The sequence below is a fragment of the Anabas testudineus genome, chromosome 5 (assembly GCF_900324465.2).
Source record: "Anabas testudineus chromosome 5, fAnaTes1.2, whole genome shotgun sequence".
Taxonomy (NCBI): Eukaryota; Metazoa; Chordata; class Actinopteri; order Anabantiformes; family Anabantidae; genus Anabas; species Anabas testudineus.
The window spans coordinates 7,157,341-7,176,711 of NC_046614.1; the positions used below are offsets into that span (position 1 = coordinate 7,157,341).

Consider the following 19,371-nt stretch of genomic DNA (forward strand, 5'->3'; position numbering starts at 1 on the left):
GCCTGATTCTCAGTGGTTTCGCTTTAAAAATGTCCCATGTGAAAGATGCCAGGTCTGCTCGTGACTTCTAATCCTCATGCACATAATTGACAGCGTCTGTTTTCATATGCAGAGCTCTGCAGTCACCTCACCAAAAACACCACTTCACTCATTCCTTAAAAAGAAAACCACAGTCAGTGCCGACTTCGTTCAGACCCATGAGCTCAATCTATTCTCTGTCCTTAATTTTCAAAAGTCGACAGGCGCCCGCCAACCAAAAAATGACTAACACAACCTTATTAGTATTTCACTGCGTATGACCACAGGGACAGTTGTGCTGAGTCGCAGCATCTTGAGCCTGGGCTTGTTGGCGACAGCCTCTCAGGTCACCTCTTCCTTGTACCTAATTATGACAATTTCCTTAATTATCTCTTGGTTCCTTCGCTCTCACTGCTTGTGTATTGCAAGGTGACCTTTATGTGCCACAGGAATGCTATCAGCACCCAGTCTGTGCAGTGAGTGATGGTATTAGTTTTCTTTTTGACGTAGAGGAGGCAGCCTGCTTACGGCAGGGACACTACTAATTGCAGGCCCAGTGTATTGTGAAGGTCGGCATGGTCACCTGCCCCCTTCTTACTTCACTGCTGCCGTGAAACGAGATGACTCGCTCCCAAACTGACTGGGGCTTTTCATTAGAGGGTTTACTCTAATTGGTAGAAGCTTAGGCCTCGTAGGCTGTGAATACCAACACGACGCACGCACAGCGGTTTGAAGCTGAAAAATAATTGGCTGTATGACTGCTAGATATGTTCTCTGTGTTTTCTACTTAAGTGCTCTTTAGTTGGCAAGACGTGGGATTTGTTGCTGGTGATGTCCCATTTGCTACCACATGGTGGCTCTAGAGGTCAAAAAATGCTCAACCACACATACAGAGCATCCTACACCTTACTCTCCCATAGTGTGCTCTTACGTAACTCATAGAGGCAATCCATGATGAGCATGTCTATAAAGGGAATAGATGGAGTAAATGACAGGCATGACACGTCTGACGCTTTAAACAAACGTGGTTTATTTTTAATATCTGGCAGCATTCCCATAAAGCGAATATAATATGTAGCATGAGCCACCAAATGTTTTCCTCACTAACAGATGCTGTGCCTATATAATCTCAGCGCAGCCACCTGGCATGTGTCGCTGTTTACGTCCAGTTTATGTCAATTTATGTCACAGTGCACATGTACAATACATTTGGCACACTGGCAGCTTATCAGGCACACCAAGCGAGAACAACAACAATCTATGACAACAGTCCTGGAAAAATCCTCCCTCTGCGCTCATACTGTTCTGAATTGATTTGTCATATACTGACAGGTATCAGTGAGGCACTGTAGGATAAGTTTTTTCTTATATGCCACATGTATATACTATGTCTATACATCTTCTATACCTGATGTCGGGTTCTGATTTGCTTTATAACACAAGCTTATCCTGGATGGCCCGGCCAGGTGAGCCCAGTTGCTTAAATACGATTTTGACCCACCAGGATCAATAGATGAACATATAGCTGAGAGCAAAGCACAAACCTACAGATCATGGCATTGTGCTAAGGGTAGCTAACAAACTGAAATAAATAAATACAGTATAATTTATTTAGCGTGTGTAGGAAGATCTTCCCTTTTTACAGGTTAATAATTAACAAATTAAACATCCAACACTAAAATGATCATCTAACGTGTTCGTTACAGCCATTTTCAGAGGCAGAACAAAGCTGCACACAAAATGATTAAACCTACTGCACAATGTGGCAACAAACACATTAACACATCCATTAGATCTTTATTGTTATTCATTTAGTCATGTACTGTGGTAACAATTACAAGGAGCTATCCATAACTAGGTCACGCAGTAGAAAATTGCAATCCAGGAGCTGTCGTCGTCCGGCGAAAATAATTATACACTCCAATCATTTTTGTTGTTTCTTATTGAAACATCAGACTTACTTGTTGGTAAAATCGCTGACTGTGTTCTCTTCTCATGTGCTCCTTTTCTTTAGTACTTATTATGTTTTGACTTCTTAAAATAAAATGAGACCAGAACCAGTCATATATATTCTTTAAATGTAAGCAAGTTCGTTATAGGCGCATCTCACGCTACATCTGTGTGTATCTGTGTGTCAGTGCTCATTGTCTAAGGCTCTGTGTCAGTGTGTCCTTGTCTAAGGCTGTTTACAAGATGTCGCCTCAAAAAAAAAAAACAGCGCTGGCAAAGTCTCAGTGAGCTAGTTTTAGTGGGAATAGATTTATTGCTCAGCTGTATCAGTGACCTTATGCGATAATTAGCATAAAGCCAGATGTGGACCAGTTAATCACATGGAGAGAATTGATGAACCAAGGTGAGGAGGAGATGAAGCGAGTGAGGAGAGCAGGAGAGGGGAAGGAAGAGTAATGAGAGATCTCAGGGCTTAAATCACAAACGAAGAAAGAACACAGAAAGCGTTATAATTAAAAAAAAAAGGCGTAACAAGTGAGAGGACTTGGGGAAAATGTTTGATGTCGCTGTTTCACCTTGTTCCACGCTACTGATCGTGCACTTTTGAAACGTGCCAGTGTGTTCTTACACTGAGGTACAGCATGTCCTCTCGACGCTGACTTTGCCACCTCCGACAGATTTGCTAGGTATCTGGCCTTTCATAGCGATGGACATGCTTGTCAGGTATTGACAGGGGAAAGACACAGCTTTTTGATGAATTGCACAGTGCTCCTGCTTGCCTGTGTCTGTCAGAATACATCAATCGCCTGGCTAACCCATCAGTTCAAGGTAGCTCGGTTTGTTGGCTGCCCAGCTACTGTTGCCACTCCTCACCGGCCTACCTCCCCTTTTGCCTGCCATGGGAATAGAAACATTTAGCCATGCTTGAGAAGTCTTTTCATCTCAGCATGGACTCTATTACATTAAGATGGCCATAACAGAATGGTTTAAAGCCAACACTGAGACATTAGATACACTGTTATTATGTGTATATGGCTGGAGGCCGGCTGCTCAACACATGAATTTTAAGCAGCAGTGCTCTGAACAGGGCCGAGTGGAGAGAAGACAAAATTGAGAGGTTCTGAGCCACAGTAGGTTGCTTCTGCTTGCTAGACCATTTTCTGAAGTCTGAGACTTTGACTCAGACTTCAATTGGGGAGACCTTAGGGCTCAAGGGGTTTTGGCCACACTGAGCTACTGTAGACATTGACTTAACTCTTTTTACTCCTGGAACTGAAAATTCACCCCACAGAAAATCATCAAGGGTTTTAGGTTGACTATGTCTTATTTAGTTGAGCAAATGTTTCTGAACAGTTCGTTCTATAAGATATATATACTCAACTAATTTCTGTTGCAATTTGAAAACTTGTAAAATGTTGAGATGTTTTGATGCACTACAGTTACTGACATCATCACAACATACATTACAACACCTGTTGCTGGGCAGCTGGGGTTTGCTGGGTTTTAAGTTAATTTCTCTCTGTTTATGTTAAACAGATTTTCACAGTAAACTCCTAACGCCTGGTTATTAGTAGTATTAGCAGTAACTGCCCCTTTAGAGATACAGTATCTATGTTTGCTATGAATAAGGGTACATGGATCTAACAAGCTCACAAACGTGTGTATCAATTAATGTGCATATTCATCACCTAATTCATATATTTTGACCTATTTCAGAGCATTATCCACAGTGCACGATAAACCGTATTCTATTAGTAAAGCAAGTAAAAAGACAACACAGTGAAGGTCAACGTGACACTGATGTAACACCAGCGTAACCATTAGATTAATATCACAGCTCATACCCTGGTTTGTTCTTCACCCATATTCCTTTGACAGCTCTTAGAAATGTTGGCATCTCACCACTGGGCTGGAGACAGTTTTTCTGAGCACAGACCTGCAAACAGACCTTTGTGTATTCTGACACTGTAACAAATTAGATTTTTTGTAAACACCGAGATGAAAGAAATCGATATTTTGAGATATGATGTGACATATACAGTATGTTGAAAGAAACTTGTTTGCGCAGATCTAAAGAAGCGGTCTTCCCAACACTCACGCTCACAAAGGTAATTGGCCTCAGACACAGGAAAGTAGAAAATAAAATGATGGTAAACTTTTTTTTCCCCGTCTCCTTTATCTACAGGAGATGATTTACAAAATCTTTTTAGGACGATATAAATCAAGTTGAAGTAAAAATCCTTCACCAGTTTATCAGGCTAATGGAAAGGATGCAATGACAGTTCAGAAACATTTTGTTCACTTCCAAAAGAACTGCGTCAGAAACACACTCAAGTTGTTTTTGAGTGTCCTTGTGACCTGGCTGTAAAGAAAAAGCTTTTAAAATATTTATAACACGGAGCGCTTAAAACTACAACTGTCAGCCTCAAGAAAAACCAGCGGACCTCCTGAAGTGTCTTCTTTAAATAACAGTAAAAGCAAATGTGCAAATGTAGACTCTTCTTACATAGATAGATTTTAATAAAGTCTTAATTAAGATTTTAATCAGATGACGACACACCCAAGAAGGGTGCATATATAAATTGGGCTTATCCTACAATGCTCTCACACACATGCACACACACTTATTTCCAAGCATCACACTTTAAAATACAGCTTCGGTCCAGGTCTGATGTAAGCAATAAAGAGAGGAGACCTGTGAACCTCCTGACCTCATTATGCCAGGATGAGTTGAGTTTCTCTTTGTTCGCTCTGCTGCCCGTGACACCACTTCTCCTTCTCCAGAATGACTTGCACCCTCTCGCTCTCTTTCTCAATAACAAGCCGCCTGTTTCTGCGACGGGGGGGAGCCGTTTGACCGGCCACCACTCCACGCTAACAGTGGAATTAATTTTCAGAGCCGTCTATTTATAATGAGAGCACGCGTAAAACAAATTCACCACTTTTTTCCCCCCCCGTCTCAGTGTTTAAATTATGATTATTAATAAAAGCCGCACTAAGAGTCATTTTCCAATTGAGTTCAGCTCGGTTTCATTCTATTCAAGATTTCTCCCAGTAGATATAATCTGTATATGTGTGTGTGTGTGTGTGTGTGTGTGTGTGTGGGGGTAATTCGGCAGCTGCTCCAGCCTCAGGAGAGCCAGAGACAGAGGAGTGAGGGAAATGAAAGTGGAGGGATGATAGCGGAGGGGCGCCCTCAGAGAGCCAGGGATCATTGATGGGGCTCTCTGGAGAAGAGAACAAACAAACTTTAAATCAGAAAGGATGAGAGGGGCCATGGCCTGCAGAAATGGAACCCTCTACAGAGTGTGTGTGTGTGTGTGTGTGTGTGTCTTGCGGCCGTGTGTGTCTTTTGTGTCTCCCTGCAAAGCTCATTCAGCTGAGCATGAAAAGTTTTGGAGTCTGGGTAAAGTCACGTACATAAATGAAATCTGGGCTTATGGTACAGTATAACCAAGGTTTTCTCAGGGCTGTAAAGAGGCTTATAGGTAGCAATGTCACCAGCAGGGTTTGCTGTGCTCAGGAAGCGGCGCCAGAGACTCTCAGGAGTGCACAACAAGCTTTGAGAGTGAAGATAAGGCTGCTGGAATCCATTCAGAAGCCATAAGCAAAGATTAGATTTACTAAACATTTTACCCAACACTTACGGTTGGCGCCTTCTTCCTCGAGTTTCCCCACTAAAAGCCTTCCTCCGGAGAGATTTGTGTGTTTAACATAAGCAGAGACAGTATGCAGAACACACTTCTAAGCTTTAACATACAACATAAGCCCACTCACATGTAATCCTCACAGCTTGCTCATGTACATGCGGCAGATGTGTAGTGATATTAAACTGCTACCTACACGAACGCTCCTTTTAGCACACGGTGCTGATCTGCTTAGCTAAACACAATTCTCTCAAGAGGAGCGTAGATCATTTCGGGGGGAAATTTCAAAACGATTCAATTCAGCAGAAGAAACCGAACAAGTGCTTTGTTTCCCGTAGCATCACGCACATAACAACATATTTTGCCTCAGGGCACAAAGCTTTAGGTTAAAAATGACGTTAAGTATAGCGTGCCCTTCTGTTCCATTACTGTCACGAGAATGTTATAATTAACCACGCCAAGGTCCCCAGGGAAGTGTGGAGATAATCAAGGGAGATTAGACACTGTTTGTGTGTTGGAGGTGTCAGGCAAGAAGCAATTATCCTCATATAAATAATGACTTTCAGGAAACACACAGACGCAGGGAGGCCAACGCAAACACACACACGCACGGACACAAAAAACACGACAAGGCGTGTATATGTGAGCACAGGTTCGCATGGACAGCCATCTGCAGGCGCGCACACAACGATGGAGCAATGTGGCCAGGACACCATAGTAAATTAAATGCATCCTATTAGTGTATCACTCCACCACAAGACTCATGAAATGTGTGTGCCTGTTCTTTGTTTACTCAGATCAAGTGGTTTACTTTGTCTGAAAGGAGTCAGAATAAATTATTATTTTTCTTTTTCCTTTTTTTAATTTTTTTTTTTTTTTTTGTGTGACAACAACAGAGCCGCCTCTGTGACGAAGTTAATGAGGGCATTCGGCTGAGAATAAAAGAAAAGTATCACTAAAAGAGTGTTTACTTGTGAATCAAAGGGTATGAGGCGGGAATAAACTGAGGAGTTTTTACAAAAGTAAATAATTCAGCAGATTTGTTTAATCCACAGAGAAGCTGTTGTGGTGTATATTTGATTATTTCCACAACACATTTATTCGAATTTCAGCTATTTTTTTTTTTTGTGTGTGCATTCGAAATACAAACAAGCCAACGTTTAAATGCTGCAAATTTCTAGCAAATAATCCCCCCTCTCCTTTCTCTCGCTCTCTTCCTCTCTCTCTCTCTCTCAGTCTCATACCAGGTGAAGCAGGGGACATGTGAGGTTGTGGCCGTCCATCGCTGCTGTAATAAGAATAAGATTGAGGAGCGCTCTCAAACCGTCAAGTGTTCCTGTTTCCCAGGGCAGGTCGCGGGCACCACTAGAGCCAGACCCTCCTGTGTGGAAGGTAAAAACGCCACAGGCCTGTGTGTTTGTGTGTGTGAATCTATACAGTATATTCATGTATCTGTGTACACAGTGTACACAGATACAACAAGAAGTGTGTTCAAAGACACAATCAGTAAAAGGCAAATTACACTGCCCTTAAATTACACACACTCCAATATTTCTTTGGACCTCCTTTAGCCTTGACAACATCACACATTCACTGTAGCTTCGTTTTAATAAGGTTCTGTATTGTCACAACATTTATTCTCGTCCAGAGTTGCATTACTTTTTGCCAAGATCTTGAATTGATGATGGGAGAGTCGGACCACTGTGCAAAGTCTTCTCCAGCACATCTTGAAAAAGTCCTTTGATGGAATAACCTGGTCATTCAGTATTTTCAGGTAGTCAGCTGACCTCATTCTTTGGACAACATTGCTGAACTTAGACTTGCAACTGCAGAAACCCCGATCATAACACTGCCCCCACAGGCTTTTACGGTAGGCACTAGGTATGATGGGTGCTTTTATTCTGAAACAGGGTAAATCTTCAGTTTTAGTATTTTCATCAAACTCCTTAGATGTTTTCTTTGCTTGATTCATGCCAATAATTTGATCCTTCTGAAACAGATGAACATCTTTTCCACGACCACAGGATGTGTCTTCAGACATGGTTGTTTAAGAAATTAGAAGCTACTCACTGCATCAGTTAAATAACTTGTTGCCAGCTGAAACATAATCATCCCTGCAGTAATTATCCAATGAGAGGCTCTTACCTATTTGTTTAGTTAAATCTAGGTGATGGCTTTTTTTTTGGACGTGCAGTGTATTTACTGTAAATTAATTATAGACAAAACTATGAATTTGTATTTAGGTGAGGGAATTATGCTGCACCAGTGGTTGTAGTGGAGCTGCTCGTTGATCACCAGTGTAAGTCTTTATTATACTGGGTAATAAATTAACAAGATAATTAGATTACACATTAACATATACTGTTTGTTCTATACCAACATGTTCTACCACGTCATTAAAACTACACAGCACCGACAGTCAAGAAGATGTTCAAAACCAAAATGCTGTGTTTCCAAAGCCGCCCCATCAAATTCGAAATAAACATTCATCACTTGACTCGCAGTTCACACATCTCTGCAGTAGGGCCTGTTCAATTTTGTGGGACCTCTTTGGAAAGGTTGGGGAACATGACTACACATCAAGATGAGGTTTAGTATTTTTATACAGCACTTGGCTTGCACAAAATGTTTTAAGACTGAATGACACACTGCTGAAATTTGTCAGAACCAGAGAGGCTAAAAATGTTTTTAATAATCCTGAATCATTAAGGTTGCTACGGCGAGATGTCACCTAAAACAAACATTTAATTTAGAAATGTTAATAACATAAGTAAAAGAGTTTCAGTTGCTACTAGGTAGAATTTTTAAAATTATCCAAATGGGATGATCCATCTACTAGGACAAATACCTGAGAGCACGAAATGCCGATGCTGACACCTGGCCTTTCTAACCTACTTAGCCAAACCAAAGAAAAAAGAAACACACAAAGGGCGAGACAGAGTGAATATGAACAAATACTAATGTTTCAAAATGCCACACGTACACTAGAGCACCCTTGAAGAGAAGGTAAATAGTCAAGCGGTATGTCTCTGCCCCGCTACACCAGCACTAGTGGTCAATCATATCCTGAGGAGATCATGTAACATGAGAGGTTAAAGCCACTAATACAGGTAATAGAAGCTCAGCCACCGGCGTCTCCTTGCCTTCCTTATTCCCCTGTGAATGAAAAAAGGAGAAATATATGACAGCTGTCGGGCCAGGACTGCTTCAGCCTCAAGACTGGAAATTTAAAGTACAGTTGTAACTGCCTGATTTTATTTGGTACAGCTTTCCACTTAATATCTATCCAGACACACACACACACACACACATCATATATATATATATATATATATATATATATCCAACAGATGGTGAAAAGAAAGTATTTTCTTTTTGAGAGGAAATGATCAAATCATAAAATCCTCTCATTAAGTCTGGCAGGATGTTGAGTCGGTAATACACATAAAATATATTTGATAGAGAAAGAAATAGAGCAGATTCATTTTCCAAAGATTTTTGACCACACACACAGCTGTTATGTGCTGTACATGTATGCGTAAATGTGTTTGTCCCTGGTTATCCGTGCTGTGAACATGCGTGTGTGTGTGTGTGTGTGTGGATGATAAACAGATGAAAGCTGCAGGCTTTCATAGACCTTTGTTCCACCTGTTTGTCCGCTCCGAGAGCTCCTTCCCAGCAAGAAACAAGCAGTGTCGCTGACCCCTATCATCTGCAGATGGTCTCCTGAGATCACAAACACACGCGCTGTGTCAGCCAACTCGATCCAATCACGCTGCATTAGCCCCCTACCCGAGCAAAACACATAGTTGTGGCATACATGAGTAGAGACAGTGAACTTTTGAAGCACACGGGTTATTCAAACTGTTAGGGTCAGCTGATGGGTGCAAACTGATTCCACACTAACACACCACTGGTACACACACACACACACACACACACACACACACACACACACACACACACACATGCAAGCACATTCTTGCATTTTCTCTGACTTGGACTTTCTTCATAGTTTTTGGTTGTTTATGCCCTTGTAAAATAGAATATTTGGAAATCATCCTCCTAGTGCAATAAATGCTCAATATCGATTATATTTAATAGATATTTAAGAATATGTTAAATACAGACCAATTTTACTCTTAAGACATTTAACTGGTGTTACTGTTGGCATCAGCTTTTTTTCATGCATCTCGCAGCTGTGTGTAGAAACAACATATGCAAGATTTTTACAATTTGATTTTGCATCTTTTATTCCTATTATTAATTATTAGTAGACAAATGCTGATGTGGTAATCCTTCACTTAGCTTGAAAGGTGAAAAAATACAGTCTTAGCCATAAGGAAATTTTAGTTATTTAAATTATTTGCAAATTATTATCTAATATTATTTTAGAAAAAAAGCACATGTTGCATGTTTAATGCAATATACAAATGAATGCATGAACAAGAACATATTCTTTATATCTGACAAAATGTCAGTAAGAGGTTAACCTGCTCAGCCCTCTTCAATAAACAGAATTCAAAAAGGAGTAAACTGAAATCTCAACAGACTTATTTGGGATTTAGGAGGGTAGTACTGTGTAAACAGTACTGAGCACCAGTGTAACATGCAGTGAAATGTAATGTATCATTACTTTGAGACATGTAATCAGTTAAAAATGAGGGTTATAAGCATAATTAGGAAATGCCTTTAAGTATCAAACTGATTAAGCAGTGTTAAGTATGTTTTCTGGGGTCTCCAGGGCCCTTAACAGCAAACTGGGCTTAATTAACCATTATAGATTTTTCTGTCTCATTTGCACTGTAATGCACATGCTTTCATTTGTGCTTATTTTCATAGGTATTAGCTTGATTAGTGACATATGTATGTCCAAACACCCATCACCCATCAGTCACCCTTCATCCAGAACTTTGCTATTCCCGCATGTGGCCAGTAGACGGTGCTTTTCCCATTCAAATGACTCACTCGTGGCCACAAACCTACCTGCTAGTTCATTTCAGCACTGTTTTCACCCAACAAATAGCAGATTTGTTGTTTAACCTCTCTGATGAGTTTCTAGATGGGAACAATCACTTGGTAATGATAAAATCAGGCAACCATAGCAAAGATGAATGACTTTGTAATGAAAGCAGGGATAAATAAGGAATCGTAAAAAGCTTGCAAACAGTTTCATTGCCTTGATACTTTGCTTTTGTTTGTTCACTTCAAAAACCTGCCACAGTTTGCCAAAGAAAGGAATGATGCTGATGAGAAGCTAAGAAACTGTTAAGAATGACTGCATAACTGAGTCATTGAATGAGACGTTCTTTTTAAGAGTGCACACACACACACACACACACACATACACACACATACATACACACTCACACGTACACACACACAAACAGCTCAGTTCTGAGCTTTTCTAATTTCCTATTCAGATCTCTCCTCCGAGCTTCACCACCTCTCACTTCCAAATCCAGCGCTCAGTAGCACTTATCTCATGAGTCATGCTTGACCCCTGAGTTCACAGTTACAAAAGATCTCATCTCAGCCAACAATGTCTCACATATGCCACCACACAACCGCGCACACGCCTCTTTGCACACTCCTCTCACCTTCTTAGTATTGAGCACTGATGGAAGGAGACAAACCCCTCTCAGTAGCCAGCCTTTGTAGAAAAGCCATAGTGTAAATGGAGTTACATTATTGATGCTGCCTGAAAGAAGAGTAGTAGGTCCCATTACTAGCGGCAAGACAACCCTTCTCAAGCAAACTCACACATTTTACCTGGATTGTGTTTTCATTATAGTCATGAAACCATTTTTTTTATTAGAATTATATATATATTTAACATTACATATTAAGTAGTCAATTAATTTGGAAAAGTTTAAATTAGAATGCACATTCTCAGAGGTAAAATAGTATAAGTCAATAAATACAGGTAAAGATGGAAATCTATTTGTAGGACTTCTGTCCTGGAGAAATGCCCTGAGTGTCTGTGTCCCACAGATTTCACATTTGGAGACAAACAAGCTCATCTTAGTGAAGACAAAATGTGTGTCCAGCCTTTTGTTTTACTGCTGCAGCAGTCAGTATTAATAAGATGTTTTTTAAAATCTCTGTTGGGGTTCTGCCAAGGTTAGTTAAGCTCATGCTTAGAAGAGAGTTGGTTGTAGCATGGGCTTGTGTGCTACTCTCAGACATGAATCTAACCATGAACAGTGTCTAAAAAGAAACCAAACTTGCATCAGGGTTATTCTTCCTTCGTCATTGTGTATTTGTGCAATAGTTACAAATTACTCACACTCATATGTAAATGCCCTTTTCAACAGTGTATAAAATACTCAGTGGAAAAACATGTATTGAAATGTTCCATAAATATTATGCATCTATTAGCATGAAAATGCAGCAGAGTGTAAAATGTAGAGATTTTCATTATGACAGCATCAACGTGCTGCTGGGTGGTTCAACCTTTAAAGTCATATTAACTGAAACTACATGCCTTTGTCTTTAACCATAAGATACATGTACTAAAGGCTAAAAAGTACAAATGTACAGTACAGTAATGGGATCAAATTAGAATTTTACGCATACTTGAGTTACTCAATGAGCATTTTTTAAAACTTTCCACTTCTGTATGTTTTGTGTATGCGCGTGTCTTGGGATGCTCTGGGTTCCCGGTAAACTAGGACTTTTCTGCAGACACTCTCATTAAAGCGTGTTTGGTGGCATGGAGAAAGATAGCGAGCACAGAGATCTGATAAAAACAGTGGCTGAGTGGATTTAGTTTGCTGTGTGGTATGGTGACAGACAAACTTTGTGTTTCATTACTGCGGAAAGCAATCTAGTTTAGTTTCAGCACACATCAACCTGCTGCTTTTTTTTTACTATAATATCTGCTCAATAATGTCATGCTTTGTGTGTGTGTGTGTGTCTGTCTGTCTGTCTGTGCGCTTGTGTGGAGCTGTTCACCGTATATAATCTTTTTTTTCACACTTTTTCCACCACACTTTCCACTTGTGTTTTCTCGTCATGCATACCTGCGTGTGCTGGCATGGGTGTGTGAGCTGGGGCAACACAGATACAGTGTGTTAGTAAATCATTGTAGAAAGAGATGGATGCCTCTCTCCAACTAGTTCTGCACTCCAGGATCACTGAGTGGAACAGTTACAATGCCTCAGGGTGTCCATGGTTCTTGGGTCCATTTGTGTGTGTATGTGTGTATGTGTCTGTGTGTGTGTGTGTGTGTGAAGCTGCATCATATTCCCTTTAAATATTAATGACCTGGGAGTAAGATCACACAACAGCTTTTACAGAACATCCACTGCATGGTGGTGACTGCACCCACAAAACACACAAAGGCATCTATATGTGCACACATGTAAATGCACACACATGCAAACACACACACATACACACACACATACACACACACACACACACATTCTGTGCACCTTTGTAAAGTATTAATGGGGAAACACTCCCGACAGGCACATGCCTGAGTGCACATATAGCATTTAACGCTGTGCTTCACATCAAACAGGCTACGTTTGAGTGATACAATGGGACGTGTAGTCACTGAATATTTTTTACACCAAAGACTCATCTTTTATTCTTTATCATGTGACTCGAATAACTTTAGATAAAAGAGTTAGAGGGTGAAGGAAATCCCTTTGATCTTGGTAACTTGTTAAATTTGATGTCATGGAATACATTTTTCATGTCATTGTTGGATGGTAGAGTAGGTTGGCTCATCTGATCTCCCATCTCTTGCCTTAGTGTGTTAAAAATAGATTGTACACTGTACATTCAATGATCAAATGTACTCATTAATATAGTATAATATATACCACTTTCATTTAAGTTGGTTTTAGCTTTCCTCGGTGAACAGCGTGTATATTCTACACTGAATATTGAATTTGATCCTTTGGGGGGTTGCTAAGAAGCACTTGTTAAATGCCCACAGATGTGGGACTGGAACTGGTGGAACTGAACTGTTAATTGGCCAGAAATACAGCCACAGCGCTCACAAAAGGTGCGGAGTAATTGAAAATACATGCTTCTATTTGTGCTGAACAATTACATATCAGTGAGTAAACGTGTGGGGGAGAGACGCTGCAGTTTCAGATTTGTCCACTTGATGTCACAAACATTACAATGACAATGCAGGTGGCGGTGCAGGAGGAGGAAAAGGAAACACACAGAGGCTGGATTGGTAGGAATGCTCATACAGCTGACATACTTGCACACAAACAAAAATGAAACGCTACAACCGCGCCGGGCGTAACGATGAGTGACATTCGTCAGATGTGCGCTAGATTGACGTGTTTTGATCAGTGGGAGACAGAGCTGGGAGCAGCCTCGTAGCACGAAAGCACGGGTCTCTGCAGACCCTATTTAGAAAAACCCCAGAGACTGGCAGAGATCCTGGGGAATAGCATAGCCTCAGTCCCTCGTGCTGCCTAATCACCTGCACCTTGAGCAAAGCGCCGTCTAGACGTTTGCCCTCAGCTGATCCCGTGCTGAAAGTTTCAGGCAGGACTTAAAAGGGGAAGCGACCTGAGTGCAGATTTCATTGTAATGAGCTCACAGTAACAGTGATGAAATGTATGCATGCGCCGTGAACCTTTTTAATTAGCATGTGCACCTTTAATGAATTTAAATTTAGACTCTTGATGGAACTGACGTAACAACAACAGTAGGTAGGCTGAGAGGTTTTTCCTGGAGAACATGCATCTTCCTTCTGTTTTGAAAACGTGACGTTGGTTCATTTTCACATTTGCTCTTTTCATTGAATATTGCAGTGTAACTTTAAAAGGGAGGCCAGAGCTAATTAGGTTGATCACTTTAAGGGTAATGATAAGGGTAATAATACCCCTAATAACTCCAAGTAGTTGTTGCTCATCAAAACTTGGTCAGTGTGACTTTGTGTTGAATTATTTGTATAATTAATGAACTAAGGATGTAGCTGAGATGTTGGATGTTGGCCTGCACAATCAGAATGAAGCTAGAGCCAGTAGCTTGTTAGCTTAGCTTGGGATGGTGACTAGCAACTGGAAGAAATAGCTACAGTAGCATAGCTCTGTCTGTCCCAGCTGTTACCACAAGAAATAGGCTATCACACACTAATCCCCCATAATACAATAATGTGCTGTTTGCACACGGTGTTGTATTCACACAGATTAAACCGAGATAGCATGGCATTGTGTGCTAATTAGTAAGCTCTAGTGATCCTTAAGAGTAATGTTGCTCTAGACGGGGAGGGAAACAAGTATATTAAGTGTTGAACTGTTCCTTTTTTAATGATGAACTCGAGGTAGGTTCATCCAGTGGGAAAATCAGGATGTTACGTTTTCACACGCAGTCGTGCAGAAAGAAAACACGGCACCTCTAGGGAAGCTGGCTGTGGCCGCCTCACAGGGCACGGAAAAATATGATCCCAGAGGAGGTGATGATTTCAGTGTTAACTACTGCGCACACACACGCACACACACACACACACACACACTAAGTACTTCTGTAATCTTCTTCATCATTGACCTGTTGATCTGTCTCTTAAGTGCTGTGCATCCCAACCATCCGTTACATCACAGGCCACGCTCTGCCCCCCCCCCCCACCACCACGGCTCATTTTGGGACTTGACATTCAGGCTCGCGTGTCACGCCCGCCCCGCCCTCGCTGAGTAAAGCGTGAGATAAGCTGCAGGGAACGCTAACTCCATAATAGTACTCACAGGCCATGCCCATTAGCTCTAAATAACACTCTCGCAGTGCAAAGCACCGTTGTCGACACCATAATGGCCACATTAACGAGCATTACACAGCCATTGGTTTTTAGAAACGCTTACTGCCACTGAGCTCATGCATCATAACAGTGTGTTCAACATTACGTCCCGCGATGGCTGTGAGAATTTTATTTTATTTTATTTTTATTTTTTTGTGGTGACTTGGCAACTTGGCATTGGCTTACTTTTTCTCGGTATACGTCTTCCTGTCCCTGTTGTTCCATTTGTGCTGCCTATTTTCCACTCTGCTTCAGTTCGTTACTCTCTTTCTGTCTGTTCTCTTTGTTTAATCTGCTCTTTTCTCTGTTGGACTCAGTGATAGTCAGCCTCAAATGGCCTCTTTCCTTCCCACACCCTTCTTTCTCTGCCTCTCTCAATTCCCCTTGCTGCTCATTTCCTCACTACAAAGATGTTTTCTTAGTGAACGCCTATTATTTAGCCCTGTCTACCTCCCTCTCTTCCTCTCAGTCACAGTGTTTTCTCCTTACATGATGCTTGAGAGGATTTGTTCATGTTCTTATGTTCTTTTGCATTATGCAGTTGAAAGCCCATTTTTCCTGCCAATACCACCTCATCTCCTTCCTTTGTTGGAAACAGTAGTCACCAGAGATCAAGATTTCTTTCTAAACACCATCAATCCGGACACTTAATGAAGTTGGAGGAATGGTTACACTCTTTTATCCCTCTCTGCATCCACATTTGAGACAGGAAGATGGATGGATGATGGGCCTGGAGAATGGGAATTGAGTTATTCTCAGCTGTTGAGCTGTCTTCTGTCTAGACAGTGGGTCAGATGATCTAGAAGATTTGAGTGTCAGCTGCTAAGACATTAGAAAACTTTGGGTTTTAACATCAGATTGACTGTACAGTAGATCTTTGGCTGGCTTCTGAAGATGATTAACCATTTATTTCCCCTAGACATACAGCAAGTAGTTTTTTTTATTAAGATACAATTAGAGAGATTTATTCAAGCCTTTAAAAATCTATTTCCAATGCTCCTTTTATGCTCGGTTATTTCATAACATTGCACGCAATAAAAGAGACATGAGTCTGAAAGAGGGATTTAAGTGCAGCAACAATCATACAATAGCTCATAAACATTAGCATCTCTTCTCTCAAATACACAAGCTCAGACTGTTTTAATTGAAAGCAATTCTTCATCATAATCCCGTTCTTACTCTTTGGATGAGGCAATAGGAATAATACTTATTGGCCCACTACCTGTAGCTGTGCCTTTTGTTTTGCTGATTATACTAGAGACAATAGAACATTAAAATTAATCTAAATTGCCTGACACATCCGCATAAATGTAAAAATACACACAAACTCTTTTTGTGGAGTGGTGATATTAGTATCTTTTTTAACGAGCTCTGCCTTGTTAGAATATCAGTAGCATTAAAGGTTGGCCACATCACACTGGTTATATACAGCACAGACTTTTCTTAGTTGTTCCTGTCTTAGCATGACTGTGAAATCTTGTGTCACACAGTGTTTCCTCTGTTCTTTCTACTCCAGTTTTTTTTCCTCTGGTGGATGCCAGAATTATCCATTCCACACAGGGTGTAAGATCCCATGTTGAGGGATTACATTAATCTGATTAAAATGAAAAAAAAAAAAAGGTAACAGCTATACGTTTTAGCTCCTGTGAAAAAGTAATCACATTACAGATGAAAAACACCCGTGTGCTCACAGACGCTGTAGGTTTGAACAGTGCTGCAGCGTTTCTTACAAGCGCTATCCGTGGTGCTGATCCTGCAGTGGGGACTGCAGCAGGATCAGCACCACGGACAGTGTTCATGACATTAACCTCGTAAAAATGGTGTTAAACCCATTCTGGTCATGATGAAAGAATAGTTTATAGCACTAAAGTTTTAGTATAGGTATTTATGTGTGTATAATGTTAATTTTAATAGTTACCATGTTTGAGAGAGTTGATAACGTTAGTGTGCTTTATATGTTTATTCTGTTCTTTTCTCATTCATTCAATGCTTAATCAAATTTTAATCTCAGTTACCTACTGTTGTTCTTTCCTCCTGCATTTCCATTTGCTACCACAGCCTCCATTGTAGCTCAGAAGTGGTGGTGTCACATGCATCCGTGCATGGACGGAGAGGAGTGTAAGGTCCTGCCTGACCTAACTGGTTGGTCCTGCAGCACGGGCAACAAAGTCAAAACCACCAAGGTGAGAAGAATCCCTGTGTGCTTTACGTACATGTGCCAGCCTGTCTTTCTTTCTCTTCAGCATCTATCAGTTTAATTAGTGACTGATCCACTGTGTGTTTGTTTTATAGTATATTGCCTTGTGCAAGCTGCTCTTTTCCTTCTATTTCTTGCCTGTGTTATCTTCTGTGCATGCAGATGTCACCTACATGCATATGTAGGCAACTCCAATTATGACAGAGCCTTTGATATCTTCTAATTTACAACAATAATAAAGCATGTGTTTACATAAAAGAGATCCCTTGAGAAGCCCAATATGTACAGAGAGAATGAATGATTGTTGACTATCTTTAAGCCTGACTAACATTTCATGTAGCTACACCTGACTTTTAATTTAATTAAGTTAATCTGAGATATCATGCATCCATTATGGTCTCACAAATAAACTTTGAACTCAGTGTCTAGATAAACATTGCTGTCCTTCTTACTGTATATGACTATATATGACTGTAGGCATAGGAAAACTAAGAACTCTGAAGTACTGTATTTACCAAGCTAATTAAAGATAATTTTGTGTAGAAAAGTTGTATGGACGTCCATGCCCACAAATGAATGTAATCAAATCTGAACACTAATTTCAATCATCAATAAGAGTTAAAAAACGACAATCTAGATGACATCAACAATTAAACTGCCCAGTGAGAATTAACTGTATCTCCTCAGGCAAGAATGAAAATGATGGAGGCAACACAAGACTTCAGTACACGGTGTACTCCACACATCCTACACGTAAATGCTATTCAGATTAGATAAATTGATTTAAATGATGGTCCTTTATGGGCCTTTGTAAGCTGCTGAAGTGTGAAAGTTAATTTGCAGGACTGACAACTGGGTTGTGTGCTTATATGTGGCAGAGTGTGTGTCGTGGGAAGGAGCAGGTGCAGTTTATTTACAGGTGAAATATAAAAAGAGAAACAGTTGTGCGGGAAGCAGCGCAGGCGCCATAAGAGTAATTGCTCGAGAGATGGCATAACAGCACAACATCTGTCGCATTCATTAGAATGCATTATGGCTGGGGCCTTCCACAGAGGCTTTACAATTAAGAGTCATAATTAAATTGGTGAGTGGGATAGACTGAGAACAGAGGCACCGATGGGCTCAGTCACAGGCAGTGGAATTAATGACCCTGGGCCTAACACCAACTCTGGGACTGATAGGTGCAATTATCCCCATTCTGTTGCATGTTGCCATCTCTCTACTTCTTGTTCTCTCCCTTTCTCTCTGTTTTATCTCTCCCACCCATCTGACCACCTGATCAGCTGAGAGAGGGATGGGGAAGCAATGGCTCACTGCATCAGTGGACATTAATTGTGCATTTGCAAGGTGTTTTGGGAGCAGGGAGCAGTTACTTAGAGACTTGATGGCAGATATCACTAAAGATAGTTGCAATGAGACATCCATTCCCTGGCAACTGCTTGTACAGCTTTACTCTGTCTCATTCTCTGCGTTTCTCTCTTTTTTTTTTTTTATCCTGCATCTTTCTTTCTACCCATGACCTCCTTTCACCATCTCAGCAACTTCACCACGACGATCTGCATCTGTCCATCACTCTTTCACTCCCACGCAGCGTAGGTGTGCTGTAGAAAGATGCATAGATTGCAGCAGAACAGTGTTTAACAAGGAGCAGCAAAGGCACTGCAGCATGAGATACAGATTTCCACATGTACCACTTCATACATGCGGCTTTGTGTTAAAGGATTTATTACATTTGCAGGATTATAACAGCTAAAAGTAATTGTCTACACTAATGTATGTATTAACATATG

At 40.8% G+C, this 19,371-nt stretch overlaps 1 protein-coding gene across 1 annotated transcript in view; it reads left to right on the top strand.

The window, feature by feature from the left end:
- The window catches only part of tafa4b (TAFA chemokine like family member 4b), a 34,693-nt gene extending 16,889 nt beyond the window's left edge, over positions 1-17,804 (top strand). The window contains 3 exon segments of the mRNA XM_033325971.1: positions 6,852-7,007; positions 17,443-17,593; positions 17,744-17,804. Coding sequence (XP_033181862.1) covers positions 6,852-7,007; positions 17,443-17,593; positions 17,744-17,804 — 368 coding nt within the window.
- Positions 17,805-19,371: the final 1,567 nt, after the last annotated feature.